The sequence below is a fragment of the Penicillium griseofulvum genome, assembly GCF_001561935.1.
Source record: "Penicillium griseofulvum strain PG3 chromosome Unknown contig_80, whole genome shotgun sequence".
Taxonomy (NCBI): domain Eukaryota; kingdom Fungi; phylum Ascomycota; class Eurotiomycetes; order Eurotiales; family Aspergillaceae; genus Penicillium; species Penicillium griseofulvum.
Genome location: NW_024467471.1, coordinates 5,813,073 through 5,829,254, shown reverse-complemented (window position 1 = coordinate 5,829,254; position 16,182 = coordinate 5,813,073). Strand labels below are relative to the sequence as shown.

At 48.8% G+C, this 16,182-nt stretch overlaps 7 protein-coding genes across 7 annotated transcripts; 3 read left to right on the top strand and 4 right to left on the bottom strand.

Moving 5' to 3' along the window:
• Positions 1 to 402: 402 nt before the first annotated feature.
• On the bottom strand, positions 403 to 2,167 carry PGRI_030800 (uncharacterized protein; the record flags this gene model as incomplete). The annotated part of the gene is made up of 2 exons (XM_040790793.1): positions 403 to 1,037; positions 1,090 to 2,167. The coding sequence occupies 2 exons, from the start codon at positions 2,165 to 2,167 to the stop codon at positions 403 to 405; spliced, it is 1,713 nt and encodes a 570-aa protein (XP_040647746.1).
• A 611-nt stretch (positions 2,168 to 2,778) lies between these two features.
• Positions 2,779 to 5,855, top strand: ysh1 (cleavage polyadenylation factor subunit YSH1; the record flags this gene model as incomplete). The annotated part of the gene is made up of 6 exons (XM_040790792.1): positions 2,779 to 2,931; positions 2,991 to 3,088; positions 3,362 to 3,696; positions 3,768 to 4,579; positions 4,630 to 5,278; positions 5,335 to 5,855. The coding sequence occupies 6 exons, from the start codon at positions 2,779 to 2,781 to the stop codon at positions 5,853 to 5,855; spliced, it is 2,568 nt and encodes an 855-aa protein (XP_040647745.1).
• A 176-nt stretch (positions 5,856 to 6,031) lies between these two features.
• On the bottom strand, positions 6,032 to 7,638 carry PGRI_030780 (aminotransferase, class III; the record flags this gene model as incomplete). The annotated part of the gene is made up of 5 exons (XM_040790791.1): positions 6,032 to 6,280; positions 6,349 to 6,801; positions 6,859 to 7,205; positions 7,274 to 7,576; positions 7,629 to 7,638. 5 exons carry the CDS (start codon positions 7,636 to 7,638, stop codon positions 6,032 to 6,034), a joined length of 1,362 nt encoding a protein of 453 aa, XP_040647744.1.
• A 604-nt stretch (positions 7,639 to 8,242) lies between these two features.
• Positions 8,243 to 9,192, top strand: PGRI_030770 (RNA-binding signal recognition particle subunit SEC65; the record flags this gene model as incomplete). The annotated part of the gene is made up of 2 exons (XM_040790790.1): positions 8,243 to 8,696; positions 8,768 to 9,192. 2 exons carry the CDS (start codon positions 8,243 to 8,245, stop codon positions 9,190 to 9,192), a joined length of 879 nt encoding a protein of 292 aa, XP_040647743.1.
• A 776-nt stretch (positions 9,193 to 9,968) lies between these two features.
• Positions 9,969 to 11,393, bottom strand: PGRI_030760 (uncharacterized protein; the record flags this gene model as incomplete). Its single annotated transcript, XM_040790789.1, has 3 exons — positions 9,969 to 10,767; positions 10,816 to 10,893; positions 10,960 to 11,393. 3 exons carry the CDS (start codon positions 11,391 to 11,393, stop codon positions 9,969 to 9,971), a joined length of 1,311 nt encoding a protein of 436 aa, XP_040647742.1.
• A 1,387-nt stretch (positions 11,394 to 12,780) lies between these two features.
• Positions 12,781 to 14,172, top strand: PGRI_030750 (uncharacterized protein; the record flags this gene model as incomplete). Its single annotated transcript, XM_040790788.1, has 1 exon — positions 12,781 to 14,172. The coding sequence occupies one exon, from the start codon at positions 12,781 to 12,783 to the stop codon at positions 14,170 to 14,172; it is 1,392 nt and encodes a 463-aa protein (XP_040647741.1).
• A 441-nt stretch (positions 14,173 to 14,613) lies between these two features.
• Positions 14,614 to 15,931, bottom strand: sur2 (sphingosine hydroxylase; the record flags this gene model as incomplete). Its single annotated transcript, XM_040790787.1, has 2 exons — positions 14,614 to 15,191; positions 15,241 to 15,931. 2 exons carry the CDS (start codon positions 15,929 to 15,931, stop codon positions 14,614 to 14,616), a joined length of 1,269 nt encoding a protein of 422 aa, XP_040647740.1.
• Between the last annotated feature and the right edge of the window lie 251 nt (positions 15,932 to 16,182).

Here is a 16,182-nt window from a genome sequence, read left to right as displayed (position 1 = left end):
ATTTCGTAGACAAGTGAACTATATATAGACCGGCATAGCCCGTGACAAGAACAGTAATCCTCAGAGATCTACAGTCTCCTAGAAGGATAGGGCATGATATACAACATAGACACGTACACATACGACCTAGCAAATCCCATTCCTTACTAGCACATGTAGAGACATATCCAGTAATTTATTGAGGTACAAGAGAGTTGAAATAGTTCTATCCTCTCAAAGATGCTCAACATGTAGTTGAATGAAATTAAAAGACCATGGCCTGACAACCAACCCCCCCCCCCCGCATAAGCCAACGCCATCATACACACACAGAGAATGCAACTCCTAATGCCCAGAGCCATAGACCTTGGGCCAACAAAGAAATTAGGGAAGAAAATAAGATTACAAACATTTAGGACCCAGTTAGTTTCGATCCCGATCCTCTTTGGGGTCCTTCAAGTAACCCCTCTGCACATGTCTGGTCGCCCGTCCATCCGCCTCCAGCATGAACAAAATATCTCGGACCTGAATTCCCGCCCCTTTCTCTTGATCTTCACGCCAGATGCCCAGACGACGCTGGGCCAGACTGGGTGTGGATTCGCCGGCAATAGTCTTCTCAGGGCCGGCGGTGGGGGTGGAAGGAGTCGGACGTGAAGGGGACGAGAATCCACCGGCCTTGCCGCCAGGTTTCAACCACGAGTATGTTTTTTTGCCGCCGAACATACGGCCACCCCCAGACAAAGCCATGCGGGCCGTTTCAACAGACTGTGCATGCTGTTGGGCTTCGGTTGCTTTGGAATCCTGCATTTTCTTCGCTTCTTTTTTGGTGACTGACTTTTTATCGAGCCCAAGCGCCCTGTCGCCGAGAGGTGTCGAGGGTGCAGATCCCATTGGATCAACAGACTCGGCTCGACCAGCCTCATCAAGAATGGCATTGCTGTTACGTTTGGCACGCTTTGCTGCACGCCTTTCTTCTTGCGAACTCTCCCGTTGGATGAATGCTCTGTACCTTGCCGCGTTCGACTTGGCGCTGGAGGATTCAACGGTGGAAAGAGAACCTGCCAAGGTAATTAGTATTAAGTTGAGTGGGTAGGACGAGCGAAATATTACGTTTCATAGGAGTTTGAGTGCCTCCAGTAGGCTGTCCAACAGGTTGCGCGACATCTTTCCACTCATTGGGAACGAGGCCATGAGAATGCGCCCGGCGACTTCGAGCCAGAGTCGAGGCGTAGTCGATGACGCCCCTGAATCTTTCCTCGGTGGAAATAGATAGAAGATTCAGGATGTCCACAAGAGGAGCGCCTTCCTGGTTGAGAATTGTCTGACCAGTGCGCACTACAGAAGAGCCATCCGGACCAGTCACTTCAATCGGCTGTGGTCGGCCAGGTACGGGATGGAAAAGACCCTCCGAGGGGATTCGAACACCGAGGTCAAAGCCTCGCTTCTGGAGCTTCTGCTCGAGGAGTTTTGTGATCAAGAATGGTTCTTGGATGTGATACTGAGCTCGCCTTGCTGCAATAGTGTCCTCGCGAGTCGGTTCATTGGGATCTTTGAAGGGAACATGTGCCTGGGAAGATTGACCGGTAAACGAGTCGTGTGTGGTTGTTGGTTTGGTCTGAGGTAAATCACCGAAGCTGGTCGAAGCCGAGGGAGTTCCCGGGGCAGAGCCTTGAGACGTGAAGGAGGTGTTGATGGGTGGCGGGTATTGAGACTGTGGTCCTCGGTGGGGAGGCTGCGCCTGCGCATTCTGCCCTGAAAAGCTCTGTGTGAGAAATGCTTCCTCTTCCCTCACATCAATTCCAGATGACGCTAGAACGTCTGTCAGCTCAGCAGCATCCGTTGTTTTATCAGCTGGGCGAGAAGGAGGACCCATCGTCCCAGGGGGAGCAGGGGCAGGTGTTGAAGACATGTTCATGTTCATGCTCATACTCATTGGCGTTCCGTTCATTGGGGATGGATTTTGTGGTAGCTGCACCGCGTTAAAGCTCGGAGAACCGTAAGGAGACTGCGTTTGGGAAGGTGGCAGAGGAGAGAGACGAGGTCGCTTAGATGGAGGGGGTGCAGCGCCTCCATTCACAGGAGATGCTATCGAATTTGGGGATGGAGACGACACAGGTGGGGAGAAAGGTTGGGAGGAAAATTGCGGCGGCGGGGGTGCCTGCTGCTGCGGATGCCGAGCTTGGGCCATTGTGACGTGTGACTTCCGATTGAGAGAAAAATTAGAATTCAAATGAGATAAAGGCTATTGTGCTGAGTCGTTGTAGCCTGGCAGATGAATCGAGGTCCACGCGTGGCCGTTAAACTGAGCGGATTGCTCGCACCACCAGCTTCCACCACCTTTGACCATCTCACTATTGAACTTAAACCATAGAAGCGACACACAAATCGTAAAGTAGTTAGCTCAAGCGAAAAAGCAATAGTAATCGCGGATTTAGAGATGCGTGATGTGGTAAGGAGCTTTCTAGGTGGTCGAACTCTGCTCCGCGGATCGCGGATTGCGACACACGTGACTAAGCTTGACTAAGCTCTCCAAATCTGCGGATGTCTGTGAAAGAGATCACTCTTCTATTGAATCACAGTCTTCACGGGGTGCATTGGCATCTGCTTTTAAATATTCTGAGCAGCTACATTACTTATAGCCTTTTATTGCGCAAGTCATGGGTGTTGCGCAAAGCTTATATTGATATCCTGAGCTGTACTTTGCGGCGCGGGTCCTAGTTCCTTCCAACTAGGCTTCTCAAACTCATATCAAGAAATCTGTCGATCTCCTGGAACCTTTCCCAATTAAACATCGACACCATGGCATCCAAGCGCAAAGCTTCATCAATGGGAACAGCCGTCGATGATGAGCCTGTTGACCCATCAGACGAACTGGCATTCTATTGTCTCGGCGGCGGTAATGAAGTTGGACGGAGTTGTCACATCCTGGAATATAAGGGCAAGACAGTGATGGTAAGTCTCCGGTGTAATGAGACATGAAGTCGCAGATACTGACCCCTTGGTTTCTGTAGCTTGACGCGGGCATGCATCCGGCAAAAGAAGGCTTCTCCGCACTTCCTTTCTTTGATGAGTTCGATCTGAGCACAGTCGACGTTCTTTTAATCAGCCAGTACGTGTATCTCTTTTATTTACATAATATATGGAATCATGGCAAGCCCGACTGGGCATTCTACATCTATCCATATGAGGCTGGGTTATTTGGCAGTCTACTGCCTCAGCTGCCTCAATGGAACACATTCCCCTGCATATATATGAGAAGCCCAATACAATTCAATGTCATGCACATATCTCTTGTATCACTATACCCTCTTGAGTTTCGACTTCGAGTGCTTTCTCCAACGTGTTCATTTATCGCAGTTGACTAACCGTCTGATCTGTATAGTTTCCACGTTGACCATTCTTCCGCCCTCCCATATGTTCTCAGCAAGACGAATTTCAAAGGCAGAGTATTCATGACTCCGGCTACCCGGGCAATCTACAAATGGCTCATTCAAGACAATGTCAGAGTCAGCAATACGTCCTCTTCCTCCGATCAACGCACCACGTTATACACTGAGCGTGATCACTTGTCGACACTTCCAATGATTGAAACGATCGACTTTTACACAACACATACGATCAATGGTATTCGTATTACCCCGTATCCGGCCGGACATGTCCTCGGTGCTGCCATGTTTAAAGTTGATATTGCAGGGCTGGTAACTTTGTTTACAGGAGGTAAGTATGCCTTATCATACCCCTTGTCATCCACAATATTATCAACTAAATTGCTAACCAACCGGCTTTAGACTACTCCCGAGAGGAAGACAGACACTTGATTCCCGCCGCGGTGCCAAAGGGTACGAAGATCGATGTTCTAATCACAGAATCTACATTCGGAATTTCCTCCAATCCGCCCCGATTGGAGCGTGAGGCTGCCTTGATGAAGTCAATCACAAGCGTCCTCAACCGCGGAGGTCGAGTTCTGATGCCTGTGTTTGCTCTTGGACGTGCCCAAGAGCTGCTTCTTATCCTTGATGAATATTGGGAAACCCACCCAGAACTCCAAAAATTCCCCATTTACTACATCGGAAACATGGCACGACGATGCATGGTTGTGTACCAAACATATATCGGTGCCATGAACGATAATATAAAGCGACTCTTCCGGCAGCGCATGGCCGAGGCCGAGGCCAGCGGCAACAAGAGCGTGAGTGTCGGACCGTGGGATTTCCGATTCGTTCGAAGTCTCCGTAGTTTAGAGCGTTTCGACGATGTTGGAGGATGTGTCATGCTTGCCTCTCCCGGTATGTTGCAGACGGGAACAAGTCGCGAGCTGCTGGAAAGATGGGCACCAAGTGATCGCAACGGAGTTGTTATGACCGGCTACAGCGTTGAAGGAACTATGGCCAAGGGGTTGCTCAATGAACCTGATCAGATCCCGGCTGTTATGTCTAAGGTTTCCACTGGGCATGGTCGTGGTCGTGTTCCTGGAGTAAATGACGAGGATCAGAAGGTTATGATTCCTCGTCGTTGCACTATTGACGAGGTCAGCTTTGCAGCTCATGTTGACGGCGTTGAAAATCGTACTTTCATCGAGGAAGTTGGAGCACCAGTTGTGGTAAGTGTGACATACACCAGTGTATTTGAAATTCTACTGACTCATCCAAGATCCTCGTTCACGGCGAAAAACATCAGATGATGAGATTGAAGTCGAAACTGCTCAGCCTCAACGCAGACAAAGCCGTCAAAGTCAAAGTCTACACCCCAGCGAACTGCGACGAAGTTCGCATCCCTTTCAAGAAAGACAAGATTGCCAAGGTCGTCGGCAAGCTTGCAGAGCTTGCGCCTCCATCGGAAAATGATGATGCCCAGCTCATGGCTGGAGTGCTAGTTCAGAATGGGTTCAACTTGTCGTTGATGGCCCCCGATGATCTACAAGAGTACGCGGGCTTGACGACTACGACTATTACTTGCAAACAACATATCACTCTCAGCTCCGCGAGCATGGACTTGATCCGATGGGCCCTCGAGGGAACTTTCGGAGCCATTGAAGAAGTCGGGAATAGCAACAAGACCGAGGCCAACGGCAAGAACAGCATGGCTACCGACAATATCCAAAAGCAAGAGGATGCTGACGAGGAGATTCCATCGGACGAGACACAGACATTCCTTGTCATGGGGTGTGTGTATCTCCGCCATCACTCACGCACTCGCGAGGTTGAATTGGAATGGGAAGGTAATATGATGAACGACGGAGTGGCAGATGCAGTTATGGCTGTTCTGCTCACAGTTGAAAGCAGCCCGGCCTCCGTAAAGCGTATGAATCCCTACCCCTTTTTACCTCTTTCCTTATGCTAACTCATTCGGGTTTAGAATCGGCCAAAAATAAGCACCACCACCATCACCATGACGATGACGACATGGAAGTTCCCTCACTTCCACATAATCCCCATGCTCAATCTGGACCCCAAGAACGGCTTGCTCGTATGCTGATGATGCTTGAGGCCCAATTTGGTGGCGATAACATTGGCCCCATTGAGCGGCCACGAGTCCCGGCTGATCTCGCACTCGGCCCACAAGAAGATGGCGAAGAGACGAACGACGAACGAATTGCCGACATTGAGGCTGCGGAGCTGGACCGTCTTATCACAATGGGCATTCCCGTCCCTGGGATTGAGATCAGGGTGGACAAGCATATTGCTCGCGTGTGGCTCGAGGACCTAGAGGTCGAATGTGCAAACCCTGTCCTGCGAGACCGCATTCGTGTAGTCGTTGAACGGGCCATTGAGACTGTCGCTGGCCTGTGGGCAGAGAGCTCGATCCAGGACAACGGACCAAAGGGGATTGAACTGGCTGATAGGAAGAAAGCGGCTGCCATCGAGGCTCATGCTTGATCCCTGTATTTGTAAAATAATGAAATATCCCAACATTCACATGATTTGACGTTTTTACTTTTGCCTCATCATCTAACGTTTCTTCCCGGGGTTTCTTTTTGACAAAATGATATTGATTAAATAATTGAACTTCCAATGCCATAGAAGCAGACCCCAAAAGTAGAGATAGAGCGCATCTATAGAGAGGCAAAAACCTCCTTCATAACTTTCTCTAGCGTGTCCACAATAATATCAATCTCCTCTTTCGACACGATATAAGGTGGCGCAAGGACAAGATGATCTCCTTTAATTCCATCCACAGTACCAGAACAGCCATATAGCGAGACACTGTACTCCGGCTGTAGACCTGTCTCCTGAATCCGGTAAGATAGGCGATCCTTAGGATCAAATGGCTCTTTCGTGGCCTTATCTTTGACAAATTCAAGCTGGAAAGAGTTAGCAACACGTTTCTTTTGGTCGTGTAGCATCTAATACAGAAAAGATGTAAACTTACACCCCAGAACAATCCTTTTCCACGAATATCTCCCACGTGAGGGTGACTCTCGAATCGCTGCTTCAACTGTGTCTCAAGGTAAGCACCCATAGTCCGGACATTATCTAGCAAAGACTGTTCCTGGATAGTCTTCTGTACAGCTAACGCAGCAGCGCATGAGATCGGGTGGCCTTGGTACGTCTGTCCGTGGCGGAACTGCCCGGTACCTTTGTCCATCGTCTGCACAATAGAGTCACTGATCAAGACCGCCGACACCGGCGCATATCCACCACCCAGACCCTTTGCAATAGTCTGGATATCGGGGACAATATCCTCTTGTTCCCAGGCATGCAAGGTCCCGCAACGGCCCATGCCGCTCATAATCTCGTCAAGGATCAAGAGAGCACCGTACTTCTCGCAAACGGCTTTCATTGCACGGAAGTACCCTGGTACTGCGGGGACACAACCAAGAGCCTAATGAGTATAAGTTGAATGATCTGGTAGTGTAAGGTTCAAGATAGGAAGTCATACCGCGCCAACGACTGGCTCTGCAATGAATGCGCACACAGTTTCAGGTCCGACACGTTGGAATTCAGCATCTAGCTCCTCTGCGAGGCGTGCCACATAGTCTGCATCAGATTCACCATCCCGCTTTCCACGGTATGCATAGCATGGGGAAACATGGGAGACGTTCTTGGAGAGGAGTGGTTCAAATGGCTCCCGACGCTGAACATGGCCACCAACTGAAAGAGCCCCAAGCGTGGTGCCGTGGTAAGATGGAAGACGGGCAACGAACCTAGTACGCTCAGTTTGGGGAGTTGGAAGCTCCAAGAAATATTGGCGTGCTAGCTTAAGTGCAGCCTCGACAGCCTCAGACCCTGAATATCGTCAGTATTGTATGTGTGAACTGGATTTTTTGTTTCTCATAACGGCTGCCTTGACTCACCAGAACTGGTTACAAAAACCTTGGATAGCTTTCCTCCCGTAGAGTCTACTAGGAGTCGGGCAAGGTCCTCGGCTACCTGAGTACCGAAGAAGGCAGAATGACAGTAGGATATCTGGTCCATCTGATCCTTGATCATCTGGGTGACCTGCTGGTTACCATGTCCTAGACAGGATACAGCTGCGCCACCTGTGGCATCGAGGAATTTGGTTCCATCTTCCAGAAACACATAGCATCCTTTGCCGCCAATGGCTTTCTTCGGGACAAAGCGTGTGTCCCGGTGGAGAACGGCACTAGTCTTGGTTTCTGGGAAGTATATCAGAATGAGGAATACGTCAAGATATTGCATTCGACGTACCGTTGGTCATGATTGAAGTTTGGGGAAATATGAGAGAAAGAATGGATTGAGGGGATGAAACGGGTTATATAGTCGGTGTATCCTCTCTTGAATGTTTCACCCGAGGCAATGGGAATTTATGCGGGGCTAAGTGGGTTCGGCATGCCGAAGAGAAGAAGCCGAACCCGCAATTGGCCCGGGGAGCGGACATTTTCGTCCGATTTTATCTCCTATCTATAGCTATCTACCGGGTCTATCTGCCTGTAACATGTTTGAAAGAGCTTTAGATGTTTGTTTTTGGTAATGGCACATGGCCTAGGAGTATACGCGGGGACTATATACATTGGTTTTGCAAGAATATATCTGGCAATACATAGTTCAGTTAGGGTTTCGAAATAGAACAATAAATGACATGGCCTTTTTTTCTTATAAAGGCTATGCAAGGAATAGTAGTAAATTCAAGATTAGGGTCTAAATTATAAACATAATTTACTATAACATTAGTATTTGACGTGTAGTTGAACGTCCTGAACATCCCCACGTCCCACCGCCCGCACAGTTCATTCTGCCCCTCTGACTTGGCCACAATTCCCGCCTTCCCCAGACATCTCTCCATACCACTATTCCAACCCACAATGCAGCGTCACGCCCAAATTGAGGAAGTCTCCGACTCCGACCCAGAAGAGATCGCCCCCTCCTACGACTCCGATGAGGACCTCCCCAGAAATGCCATCATTGCGCCCGTAAATGTCCCGACCAGGGCTGCACCTCAACCCCAACAACAACAGATGCCCATGCCATCGATGCCAGCACCTGAGCCCCAGCGCGAAATCCCCCGACACTTCTCATGCTTGTACCCCGTGTACTTCGATAAGACGCGATCGCGCGCCGAGGGCCGCAAAGTCGGTGCGGAGCTTGCAGTGGAAAACCCTCTGGCGCGAGATATCGTCGATGCCGTGCAGATGCTTGGCCTGAATGCAGGTTTGGAGCCTGAGAAGCTACACCCTAAGGATTGGGCAAATCCCGGTCGTGTGCGTGTGCAGGTTAAGAACGAGGATGGTCAATTAGCCAACCCAAAAATCAAGAACAGTACGTGGTTAATATCTGTGGAGTGAATGGGGGTTTTTTTCTGTTGGACTTGAACTGACATTGCTGCTTAGAGCACCACCTCTATATTCTCGTCGCACAGTACTTGAAGGCAAACCCTACTACCGAAAAATCACCCTACCGGCTACGGATTCGTGGCCTGCCCATGCCTGAGAAGCTCCCACCTGCTCCTGCTGCCCCGCGGGGTTGGAAGATCGGGAAGATCCTACCTATCCACTCGCCTGCCTACAGCGGCGGTGGTGTCAGTGATAACCCCCTTAAGGATGCAATGGCTGAGATGCAGGGCATGCAGGGCATGGAGGGAATGCCTAACATGTCTGAAATGATGAGTCAAATGGGCGGAATGGGCGGACTGAGTAATATGTTGGGCGGACTAGGTGGACTAGGCGGAATGGGTGGAATGGGCGGAATGGGCGAGCCCTCAGGGGCAGGCCCAGAAAAGAAAAAGAAGGAAAAGAAGAAGGTGATCAGGGCATGATTTAACACCTTTATTCCGGGTTCCACTTGCATTTTTGGCGAAGGGCGTTCCTTTTTCCTCCTGATTTTTGATGCACTCGAGAAAGGAACACTTCCTTGATACCACGGACCTCCATCTGAATTGATCTTATTGTACATCCACCTCAATGCCTCTACCTGATAGTTCTATAACCATATATTTATGTACATGATTGTACAATTCCAAAACAATTATGTGTTACCTATGCCTTACGGTCTAATACAAATGTCCCGAAACTATTAGGGCTGCCCTAGTCTGACCTGGATACATATATGCTGTAGAATGCAATGCATCTAGCTTTGGAGAGTTCCCTGTATTATTTGTATCTCATACCCTATTATATATTCAAAAACCGGCTGGCTTTTATCAAAATAATACATAGTAATATAGGTCACACGGGGCAATCCTCTAATGCGATAAACCTCGACTGGAGGTATGTTTGTTGCCTCCAACTACATGCCAGCGGGCTTTCGCTTTTCATTTTTGCAGAGCATCAGACCTCTGGTCTTTGAAGCCGATATGGAAGACGGCCAACTTTCAACCAACAGAGCTGCCTAGAGAGTTTTAAGGAAACAAATTTGGCATGTCAGACCTCGGAGGCCCCAAATCTGGGGCAAAAGTGGCCTACGAGGCAATTTAGCCTGGTCGCCTTATAAATGACCAGGTCAGCAGGTCATACCAGAGGTTGTCATATTGGGGAGGGCACAAATGAAGATATATCACACGCCCATGCAAGGGGGGAAATTGTACTAAAATGTCTAAAGAAGGACATGTGCGTCGGTGTCATGATCATGCCGTGCCTCTGTGTCTTCCGGACATCCTCCATTTCTATACTGCCAGAGCCGACTAAAATCCTTGACACGCAGTACTCGGCCTACACCATTTGTTTGTGGCTGCTGCAGGCTCACTGCAGCGGGAAGAAACGCCTCGTCTCGGGCCATAGTGGGCTGATACCTGATTCGATGTGGAGGGCCATCATATCCGTTTATACCGGCGGTTGCCCATGGCTCGACTTCCATATCCATGAATGGGTTGGAGTCAAGAACTTTCATATCAGGCCCCAGAGTAAACATGTTGTCCAGGTAATGCAGGTTGAGCAGGTGGCCTGGATGCGGGCGCACGAACAGCCGGCCCATATATCGATTTGGGATGTCCACAAAGTGGAGTACGCCTCCCAGAGCCACAATGTCACCTGCATTAGCATAATGCTCGATATGGCCGATAGATTGACCAAATTGAGGCACTAGATCAGGTGTTGAGGTTCTTTGTGGCCTTGCTAGTTTTGTCCATCGCGGGTTATTGAAGTGATTCGCGGCATTTCCAAATGTGTATATCTCCAAGTGATGAAGGAGATCGTGTGGTAGCTCATCCAGAAGCCAGTCCACGACAAGTCCCCCTTCAATACCGCCTTGACTGTGAAGAAGCAGAACCACCTTGTCACATTCTGGGTCCAAGAGAGCTTCCTTGACTAAGACATACGATTGTCGTATATCATCAGTAGCGTATGAAAAATCCCGTTGAATTAGGCATTCGATTAGATCAAAAACAATTCCTGCGCTAAGTCTCATTAACGTTTGCAAACTTGGGATCCAAGGCGTCACTTACGTGCGATTGTGTACACCGGTCACTTTCCGACCAAAGATGTATGACAGCTGATCGATGTTCATCTGTACCCAGTGATGCCTGCAGGTAGTCTGAGTCAGCAACTGCAAAGAGGCCCCGGGGGAATCATGGGGATGTCTCTCCTACCCAGCTGCAATTCCATTTATATACAGCCAACGCTCCCGCTCATGACCTGGTCGCTCGACCACGGGAACTTGGGACACTAGAACATGCTCGAATCCGTTCAACATGAACATGACAATCGCATAATTTGTAGTGAAGCCAATAGCAGAATAAGCAAGGATCCATAGACCTGGAATCATACAGACTACCATGATGGGCAGCGAGAGTAGGAAACCAAGTTGGTAAACCACGAGAAATACATGGATCAACACGGTAGCTCCATTGCGTAATGACGGATAGAACTCATCCAATTCATGTGTTTGAGCTAGATCCAGGGGCAGGAAGATCCCTGGAAGCGCCCATAGCTTCGAAACAAACAGGGCCAAGTCGCTCAAGAGTAACTTGATTGGTGAGGCAGTGTAGGGCAACGGAGTACCCTCCTTACCAGGACAAGTCATTGTGGAACGTAGAATAAGTGTAACGTTGAAAGAAGAAACAAGAAGAATATAAAAGAGGTAATCTCGTCATGTGATACCTTTTTTGGCGCCTGCCTATACCTCGGGAGATCTACAGGCCATAGCTCCACTCCGCCTATGACTCCGCTTATAATTTATAGAACTCTTTGAAGATGCGATTTCTATTATAATTGGTGTAATATTATTGATATTCTTTCATCTACTTGTGAAATACATGTCTCATCTCGCGAAGCAAAACATGGAAGAGGTTGCAGGTACCATGAGCGTGTTTCTAAGAGACAAAGCACAGTTAGTTATAGATCGAGACAATGGTGGAATGAAAGGAGAATGAACATTAAAGAACAAAGTGACGCTTTTTTCGATTGCTGCCACGAAAAAGGTATTTTCGATTGATTTTCACACCTGCATGACGCATTTCGCTTTGATACCATTGTGCAATGACTTTAGCGGTGCCGGCAATCGAAGTATCGCTAGGATTCCAGTAACCTGGGACACGTATGGAAAGACACCATTTAACATCGTGATGGACCGGTTCGGACGAAATAATACCGTCTCTCGCATTGATTCGAGCCAGTACAAGATCCATCAATTCATGGTCGCTGCATTTGCGGTCTGCCCAGTTGAAAAAGACAGTTACCCAGTGGTTAGATCCAGCTGGGTACTTGTCCTCCCGAATGTTTTTGCCGTTTGAATGGTTGAACATCCCTGGAATTCTGAGACGCCGCTTGCTTTTTGTGACCCGGGAGGAGTCAATGGCCGAGACTTTGCTTTCCATGGTACAAGTGAATTTCTGGAGTAGAAAGACAGATAGAGATTGGTACAGAAAACGAAGAAAGAAAAGAGACGAGAGCATAAGAGGATGAGACAGGACAAGTCTAATATATTAACTGAGACAAAATGAACAAAGGCCACTGATAAGTTCTTTAATAGCACAATTCATTGTGTGAATGTATCGTAACCCTATGAATAGAATCATTTTCTTTGAACACAAAAGTAAACACCAATTGGACACCACAAGAACAGCTTTGTTCTCTTTGAAATCCAATTATTTAGTGGAGTATACATTGCGATAAAAGCACACCGAAAACAGTCCATTTCATTGGGAATATAAACATCCTAGTGAAGACGGAATATTCCTCTCAATCTGAGTATCACGACTAACCCCAAGCCCTTTGCTCAGCGCAGCAAGGCTCGGCTCTGTGCACACAATCTGTGATATGAATGAAAACCATCTAGTGACTACATCCAATTCCAAACAAGTACAACTTGAAACTAACCTCCAAGCCCCATACTACTTTCTTCTGGGACAACCAATACCATCTGAAGTCTAAGGGCCCCAACCCAGTCCTTTAACGCGATAACCAAAACAATGGGAAAAGATGGAGGGTGGTTCGAGAAAACACGAGACACAATCGGTAGCCATAGATCCCTTTTCTCAGGACAAAGAGACACCCGGTTGGTCACTGACCTGAGAAGGGACGAACTTAAAAAGCTAACAGTGATCCTACACATAGACAACACAAGAGCAAGGCACGTTGGTGAGCTTGTAAAGCGTATGATCCACGAGTTACCAAAGAATATGCGGCATGATCGCTGGTCAAGAACGAACAAGAATTTATGCGATGTCCACCAGGATCTGAACGCGGCTCTCATGACCGATGTGTTTAAACTTATCCAGAGGGAGGTCGGTCACCACCTTCGCAAGTTTGAAGCATACCCCCACTTGCTGAAGCCTCTTGATATATTGATCCTGGAGAAACTACAGGCCATACGGGGCATGTGGGAGAAGCCTGACCCAATAGACCAGGTTGTCTCAGAAGCATGGCACTATGAGACTAGCTGCTGTCAGGGATGTATGGTGGCTCGGGTTGCGAGTGACAAGAATGCATTGCGCAATCTTCGAATTGCCCTGCTCGCTCGCACGCAGACTCGTTTGAATCATGCCCCACGAAGACTGATGAAGTTCGTCGATACCTGCATTGACCTATTTCCTGATGATGTGGACGAGCTATATGGCACGTCTAGTCAGTTTGCATTCATCCTGAAGGATACCCGCAAGGCCTGCAGCAAGGCCTGGTCCAAAGACCCAGCACATGCTGATTCGAGAACATCACGGCAAAGACACAAAAGTGACCGGAATGGAAAGAGTGCAAGTGGCCGTAGACCGGCAAGTGAGTATAATCCCAGGAAGAAGTATACCCAGCCACCGCCAAAAATCACAGTACTCCACCCCGCAGAAAGGTATGTCCCCGAATCTTCGTCGTCTCAACATACTGACACTGACACAGAAGGGCGCAGCATGTATCGTCCGAGGTCAAGCCCTTCCAGGAAAGCCTTGAGAACATCGTACCACATGAAGCGCGATCGATGCTCGGACCCGACCCTAAATCGCGTCACTAGATTCATGGATTTCGCCGACGACGAATATCAAGGCTTAGGAATAAGCGTGGAAGCGGGGAGCACAAGCACTGTTTCTAGACCTCCTGGAAAACCCCCATCACCCAGCACAAGCACTTTCTCGGGAGCCTTGGAGGAAATCGACGAATTGCTTGAGATGTACAAGGGTCTAGGAACAAATCCCTCAACCACCCAACACTGCTCTGTGCATGGGAGTGGCGGGGTCCCATCAGGGTGTCGTTCCCCGTCGATCTATTCCACTGACAGTGAGTGGAGTGATGAAGATGACCGGAGAAGGTCGGAAGGTGGCTCGACAGCAAGAACTACCTGGAATCTGATGTGTGAACAGTCGAATATGATTTGACCTCTTTTCCTAGCAAATTTCATTTGTTTTCGCATCTCGTCTGCGCGCTTTGTTCTTGGTCTTTTTGTTCCGCGATGAGACTTTCAGATACTATTTTGCTTTTGATATTGTACGCCAATATCTGGCCAGTGTCGGGCGTTGAGATTAATTCATGATATTTGCAAATGTATTCAACAGTTTAATACCGAATACCCAGAGGAAATATAAATGGCAAATAATAGACATTATTGACAGTAGGTCATAGAGCGAACCATGTACAAAGCATTGACTGCCCCATTCTGAAGTATTAATACATCGGGCCATTGATCCCATATACAAAAAGAAAATAAAAAAATGATGGAAAGCCCCACAGTCTGGCGGAGACGGCCAGCAGCTCCAGGGACGGGGTTGGGGGATGCATAAAAAAATCAACACATGCTCAGGCTTCATTTCATCGCGGCTTTAGTTGTGGAGAACACTCCCAGGAACTCCATGACTCGGGCCCTTGAGACTATCAACAGTCTTTCGGCGCAGCCGAGTGCGGGTCGCAGGTCCCTCAGGTGATACCACTACCCGCTCGGGTTCGCGTTCCTCGGTCTGAGCCACAACCGGCGTCATATCAGGCGCCTGGGCAGCATCCTGATCCACCTGCCTCTGGGCATTCTCCCGAGCTCGCTCGTAGCGCAGCTTGACCTCACCAGTCCACTGCGTGCCAAGCAGGCGGTCCCAGAAGATGAAAAAGGGCTGGGAGAAGTTTGTCTTGATACCCCAGCTTTGGTGATGAATGTCGTGATAGGCCGCGTTATTAGAAGTGAAATGCTGCAGCGGATCCCAGGGGAAAGCATAACCACAGTGATCGTCGACGGTTTTGATCGTCGACATTGTGAAGAACCACATGGCCTGGCGGGTGGTCATGCCGGAGATCAAGAATCCAACACCAGTGCCGGCTGTATCGAGTAGGAATCCCTCAACTGGGTGGTTGTAGAGGGCGCCAAAAGCATAAGGAACATAAAGACGGTGGTGGCGGGAGTGGAAAGTCACTGATAGCTAGTTAATATGGAACCATCGATCAATTTCAAAATGTCATACCATAGAGCCAGCGGTTCATATGCATAGCACGGTGCAGGAAGTACTGCCAAGTATCCACAATGGAAATCGCCAGTATGAACTGGAAGGTCGGCACAAAGTACCAATATATGAAACTGGCCACTGCAAGTTCCCAGCTCGTGAAAGCGGGAGCCACAGTCTCGACTCCATTATCGAGGATCACGGACTGGGTCACACTGGGGTATGATCCACCAGCCAGAGCTCCTGCCAACATGGTATAACCGTTTTGAGACACAGATTTTCCGAGATTAATAGCGTCAACCCCGATAAGAGCTAATAAGGACGGGATAGCCTTTTGGGCGATCCGCAATCGCTGCGCCCACACGGCCACATCATATTGCTCCCTGCCAACAGTTTCCTCGGCATCGAAGTACACGAAAGCAAAACCAGCTACGGTTTGAATTACCTGTTGTAAGACAACATCCCGCACAACTTCCCAACGGGTCACTTTGTTTCGTTTCAGGACCTCTGCGGGGGTGTGGAGCCGGTATTCGACGAAGTAATCATTGACATCAAGGTAATGATAGATCATCGACAAGCCCCAGTAAGCGACGACAGGCAATATAAGGGTGAGGATATTGTCGGGAAGCGGAGCAAGCAAATGCTCTCGCTTGGTCAAAGTGTAGGATGGTAGGGGAGGAAGGTCGAACGCGACGGATGCATTCGTAGCCATGATGGAAGGATGGCGATGTGTTGAATTTTTTTAGCACAGATAATGCGGGAGCAAAGATCAAAGGGATCTCGGAATATCTTGGATATTGAAAGCAAGGTCAGATGTCAGGTAAAGGAAAGAGAGTGTGCTCGCAACTGCCCACGCCTAAGTCCGGATGTTGACGGGTAGGCGCGATGCAGGATTCCGATCAGCCAAAGACCTCTCGGCGCTGGCCGGTACAAACAAAAAAATAAAGAACAAAGGAATCAGAT